The 6,213-nt window shown below is 31.7% G+C and overlaps 1 protein-coding gene across 1 annotated transcript; it reads left to right on the top strand.

Moving 5' to 3' along the window:
* Positions 1-4,154: 4,154 nt before the first annotated feature.
* LOC131079285 (caffeic acid 3-O-methyltransferase 1-like) lies at positions 4,155-5,922 on the top strand. The gene is made up of 3 exons (XM_058017194.2): positions 4,155-4,859; positions 5,310-5,374; positions 5,477-5,922. Exons 1-3 carry the CDS (start codon positions 4,169-4,171, stop codon positions 5,765-5,767), a joined length of 1,047 nt encoding a protein of 348 aa, XP_057873177.2. The 5' UTR covers positions 4,155-4,168; the 3' UTR covers positions 5,768-5,922.
* The last annotated feature ends 291 nt before the right edge of the window (positions 5,923-6,213 follow it).

Genomic DNA, 6,213 nt, shown 5'->3' with positions numbered 1-6,213 from the left:
GGTTTTTCAGTCAATGTGTCTTGCAAGGATGGTACAATAATGATGCCTATTATTGTTTCACTAGTACCTTATCGAAATCCTAAATGAAGCTATTAGTGGCTTGATCTTAAAAATGCACAAGGATCAGATCATTTGTTTATCTGAATTTATGGATGAGGGTTTCAGTAATAAAATACTCTACATTGATTCTAAAACATCAATACACATTTCATAAAACATACATGTCAATTCTTTAAACAATGATCTTAAAAATGATCTATACACATTTCATAAAACTTACATATCAACTTCTCAAACAAAAAAAATGAAGCAAAACATAAAACTAGAATTTTGAAGAGAAATTTGTAGGCCCACTAATATTTTTGTACCGAATCCCTTAAGCAACAAGTGCTAAATGATGGGGGCTTCAATTTCTCAATTTTTATAAAAAAAAATTTAGTCGAAATGTAACCAGCCAAAACTATATTGCCACTTTGGTGCCATGTGTGTATATCTCTTTGTTTTGGCCAAAATGCTTTCAAGCAAAAATCTTTAAGCCGAAATCTTTTCGGCTGAAATTATTTTGTTGGTCTAAAATATGACACATGTTTGTGCTTTTTGCCATTTATTACCCATCATAGGTAGTTGGGAGCTTATTCATAATTCTTAGTAACATGTCATGGATTATAAACATGATACTTTGGAATTGATAATAATTGTATTTCATCTAAAATAATTACATATTCCCACCATTGTGCAAACTATGCAATAAAGAATTACAAGGTGATTATCGCTTAGCGATAGATATTAGTATAACAAATTATGTTTTATTACAAATTGGTATATGATAAACCAAATAATTATAACATACACTTTCATGGCCTACCCTTAAACTGACATGTATGAAAAACATAACGATGTAGTGATTGTATTACTTGATAGCCACTTATAGCCTAGACAATTCCTACACTATCTACAATGACCCATTTCTAATCATAGCCAATTAGTGTAGGAGTACCTAAGCACAAAGAGGCTACAAGAAGATAAAATACAATTCCTGAGTAAATTCAATCACATTTGAGTTTTTATGTTCATTTTAAGTCATGGTGAATCAACATGTAAGGCAAATTAGAGCCATTTGTAAAAAGTTGTCAAATTGTCCTAGTTAAGGTCTTAATTGGTCAAATGGTTAAAAATTGTGAAATGACCCTTGAAATGGTAATAAGAATGTATAAGATTTTTAAATGGTCATTTGGACATGTATTGAAGGTTTTTATAAAACCATGAAGTCATTTGTGCAAAAGTGTAAAAATTGTCAACTTGACAACAAAATATTGTCAAGCCAGGTTGCAAAAATGCAACAAAAGTTGCAAAAAGGGTTAAAAGTTGGTTATGAGAGGTAGTTGTAAGGTAAAAAATGATTAAGAATCTATAAAAAGGCATTGTATGGTCATTCCAGATGAAAAAGGGTAGAAAAGGAAGAAAGGAGAACATTTTGATACATTTTGGTGCATTCTACTTTTGTTATTTTGATTGGCTTTCCAGTTTGTATGTTGGTTCTAGGCCTTGTACGAACATGTATGGCCTATAAACCTTTGTATATATATAATGGATAGCTATATATGTGAATTAACGTTCTTTTCCTTTTGGTTTGGAGTGATTATTTTTAGAAATGAAGAAGTTATGGAATTTTTGGTGAAAGTTGTTGATTGCAGATTTGAGGTTTCCTGAGAACAATCATGTTGCAGCATATGTTATGGACTCATATGGAATAATTATGTCCTCTAAATAGATTTATTGGAAAGATATATGAATCCTCTTTCTTTTCCTTTTGGTCTGAGTCATTTTTATGCAGATTTGTGAAAGTTATGAAGGTTTTGGTGAAAACTGGTTTTAAACCATGTCCAATGGAGTTGCAAGCAATGGTTTGTCTTTATATAATGATTAAACCATTAGAAAATTTAATGGATTTCATATTATGAAAATAAATCCATAAAGAGTTCATGTTAAATTGGTTTGGGATCATTTTGGCTTGTTTTTTTGAAATATATTTGATGCCCTAGGCGGGCTGTGCATGCACATGATTCTTTTGGGGACAACATAAATGGGTCTATATGAGGCACCATAACTTTTAATATAACCGTTGGATGTGGATAATTTTTGGATATGTTGTTTTTAATTCAGTTATTCAAGGTCATACCGAAGGGATTGAGGTTTTTACATCTGGTTAGAAAGTTATAGACCTCTGTGTACAAGTCTATCCAAAGGGACAGCAAATTGGCAAGTTTGATACCTAGATTAAGTTTATGTTTTCTTGATTGATTGATTGTTGAAGAATGATGAAATATGCCTCTAATGAATGGTTATAATGATTAAAATATGGATGGATCAACATGATCCTAGAGTTGTGATTGGTTTTCCAAGTTTCTCTGCATCAAATTGGTATCAGAGCTCTGAAGATTCTGAGCATGTAGATAGAGCACCGAAATAGGCAATCTACACCAGGATTTTGGGTTGAGCAAAGGTTTTGGATTTGATTCTTGTTATTGAGTTTTTATGGTTGCAGGTGCACGTTGGCTCACTGCATATGGACAAACAGGAAGGTCTCTCAAGAGGGCCAGAGAAGATGGTCCATTGGGTGTCGCCAAAAGTCCTAGGGAGAGAGGCATGAAGGGACTCCCAAGTGACAAACAAAGGTTATTGGTGTTTGTAGCAGCATGGAGGAGTGGACTTCAGATTAGAGATGCACTTTGGAGGAAGCCTGGAACATACACTGCATTGATAGGAGTCATAGTTGAAGGATAGAGAGAGTGCAACAGAGGCATCAATCCAGTGATGAAGACGAATAGACAAAGTTTTGTTTGCAAGTTCTTAACTAGAGCGTTTCCATTTCATTGCTAGGAATGTTAATGAGTAAGATATTATTGTAGAATCTTAATTGGTCGAAGAAGTGGTAAGGTTATGCGATATTATAGATCTGATTACTTAGGATTGGGATAAATTATTTACATCATGATTTTAGACCATATTAATGATCGCCTTTGTAACCATATTGAATTTTAGTTATGCTTACAATCTAGATAACTATGTATAAACGAAAAGGTCAACTAGGCGTTTGAGGATATGTTATGAATATATGGTATAGATCAATCATCAAGGTGGAAATATTATCTCCATCTAGTTGAATTTGTATTAAATTTATCTAGATTTGAAGTTTTATATGACAAAAAATATAAAATACCATTTGGCTAGAATAGTTTGTCAAATTGTGCTTCTATTTGGCTTGAAGCAATTTACAAATACCATAAAAAATTAGGGTAATAAGATAAGGATGGAAGAGGCTTCAAAGAGGCAAAAGAACCAAGAAAATTTGAAAAGATTGCCTAAAGCCACTCATAGGAGGAAATTGAACAAACATGATGATTTGTATCATCTTCAACATTTAAGGATTAGTTTCAATTGTTGACCATCTAAAGAATTTTGTCCATATCAAATAAACTTCAAAAAAAAAATTTTAAAAAAATATTTAATTTTTTAAATATATAATTAACTAGCTAGACATTAAACTTATTATTAGATATGTTATAAAAAATTAAATAAAAAATATATTTAAATCTATAATTTTGATATCTTATATTAAAAATATATTTAACACTTATATTATATTAAAAATTAAGAAAATATACATATATATATATATATAGATATATATGTATATATGTATACATGTATATATGTATGTATATTAATAGAAAAAATATAATAGCACAATTCAAAAACAGAAATTGATATAAGGACACCCATCCAAATCTAAAAAGACTCCTAAACGAAGGCAGTAAACTAAGACACTCATTAACATCTTGCATGACAAGACAATAAAATGGAACAATACGCTGAACCTCTGAAATTTTCAAAAAGGCCAGGACAACCACATCACCTTTATTGACTTCAATTGCTAATTTTCACAGCACATTCAAAAGACACACAATTCAAACCACGTGGGTACCCGTAAACGTCATCGCAGACGACATTGTGTTGAACACTTTTCAATATCGAAGAATAACCAACGTTTCACGGCTCATTTAGTCTCTGGAATATCAACGTTTTTTCTATAAATTGAAACTTGTTTGTAATAGATCGCACATATTTGTCTTCCTCTGTCAAGTTTACATAGATCAATCAGACAAAAATGGCTTCCTTAGAGTCTTCCATGGAGGCACATCTCCAGCTCTATGAAATATTTCTTACAGCAGCCAAGCCCATGGCCCTTCAAGCAGCTGTCTTGCTTAACATTCCTGACATTATTGGTAGTCAAAATCACCTCTCTGTGGAGGAAATTGCTTCCCATATTTCTTTTTCCACAAACAAACCTGTCCACAAGGACTGCCTCTCTAGAATCATGAGGCTTCTGGCTTCCATTGGAGTCTTTACTGAAGAGACCACAGCAGATAACAGAGCCTTCAAATATGGCCCAACTGGCCTCTCTAAGTTGCTAGCAAATAATGAGTCGCAAGAATCTTCTGCGCCCACTCTATTGTTCTTGAATCAGAATATTATGACACAAGGTTATCAGTATCTTCATGATACTGTCATAGATGGCTGCCAAGCATTCAGCAAGGCCAATGGGATGAGTATTTTCGAGTACAACAGCAAGAATCCTGAGGCAAATAGAATGTTCAATGATGCCATGACTGCTCAGACAAGCTCTGTAATGGCTTCTGTGTGTAAGGTGTATGATGGGTTTAAGAGCTTCAAGAGTGTGGTGGATGTTGCAGGAGGAGTAGGTTCTGCAATATCTACAATTGTTAAGGAATATCCCCATATTCATGGCATCAATTTCGACCTTCCTCATGTTGTAAGGACTGCTCCTCCCACAAAAGGTATGTAATCATCTCCATCTGCAACAGTATTTCTTATTAAGGGATATTAGATTTATTAAGAGATTAAATTTCTACATAGTATTATAATTATTATTTAATTTTTATTTTTAGATTCACTTTTATAAGTTTTTTTATTACATCAACGTTCAGATCACCACACTCTATGATCTATCATTAGTGAAAGAACTGTAAGAAAAAAGTTATGGTATAATTACTTAACAATCTGTATGCATACTTAATTTGTATTTTTTGGTTTTTTTCTTTCTAATCTGAATGCAGATCTTGGGTTGTCTTTGATCTACAAACGCTCTGATTTACAAACGCTCTGGTTGAATGAGATTACGATAATTCAAACATCATTATTTCAAATATCCGTAATGTGGTAAATATTAAATCAAGTTCATCAGAATAAAAATAGTGTGATTTTCTTATAGAGATTTAATATTTCAGGAGTAGAGCATGTGGAGGGTAATATGTTTGAAGAAATTCCATCAGCAGATTCAATTTTCATAAAGGTACACTGTGTCTTTCAAAAATTATGTTTTATTCAAATGAAAAATGTTTTTTTAAACAATAATATTTATTTGCTTTCTCTCTTTTTTTTTCTTTTCTTACAGACAGTTTTGCATAATTGGGATGATGAACACTGTTTGAAAATATTAAAGAAGAGCTATGATGCTGTACCAGAGGATGGGAAGGTATTAATTGTGGATGCAGTCATTGATAAGACAAAAGGGACCAAAAGTGAAGTGGGACTAATGTCTGATATATTAATGATGGCAGTTTCCACAGGTGGAAAGGAGAGAACAGAGGATGAATTTAAGAACTTGTTTTATAAAGCAGGGTTCAAGGGTTATAGTATCATTGAATTACCTTTCTATCTTTCACTCATAGAAGTTTCAAAATAAATAGTAAGAAAGAAGAAGAACCAACAAGAATATGATACTACTAATAATAAATGGTATTATGCATATAGCAAAGCTCTGAACCATTTGTGGTCCATTTCATGGGACAACACTTAAATAATTTGATATTTTATTTATATAAATTACTATTATTGTGATCTTTAATAGCATTATATGAGTTATTTGGTAAGTTTGTTATCAAACAAGTATGAAATTTTCATTTTGTGAATATGATTTAATTGTACAATATTTTTAGAACTAGAGTAATATTTTTATAAAGATTTAGATTGTGTGTTTTAAACATAAAGAATGTGAGTGTGTGGAATTGTTTTTAAATAAAATAATATTTCTATAAAGATTTGGATTGTGTGATTTAAACATGAAGAGTGTCTATGTGTTAATTTCTGTATGCATTAATTATTTTATTTCCATTATGTTTTGGACTATTT

This window comes from Cryptomeria japonica, chromosome 4, assembly GCF_030272615.1.
Source record: "Cryptomeria japonica chromosome 4, Sugi_1.0, whole genome shotgun sequence".
Taxonomy (NCBI): Eukaryota; Viridiplantae; Streptophyta; class Pinopsida; order Cupressales; family Cupressaceae; genus Cryptomeria; species Cryptomeria japonica.
The sequence above is the reverse complement of the archived record's forward strand: the minus strand, read 5'-3'. Positions and strand labels throughout refer to the sequence as shown.

Coding starts and splice junctions, on each gene's coding strand:
- LOC131079285 (XM_058017194.2), top strand. CDS start 4,169: ATGGCTTCCTTAGAGTCTTCCATGGAGGCACATCTCCAGCTCTATGAA. Junction 4,860..5,309: donor GACTGCTCCTCCCACAAAAG/GTATGTAATCAT, acceptor TTAATATTTCAG/GAGTAGAGCATGTGGAGGGT. Junction 5,375..5,476: donor CAGATTCAATTTTCATAAAG/GTACACTGTGTC, acceptor CTTTTCTTACAG/ACAGTTTTGCATAATTGGGA.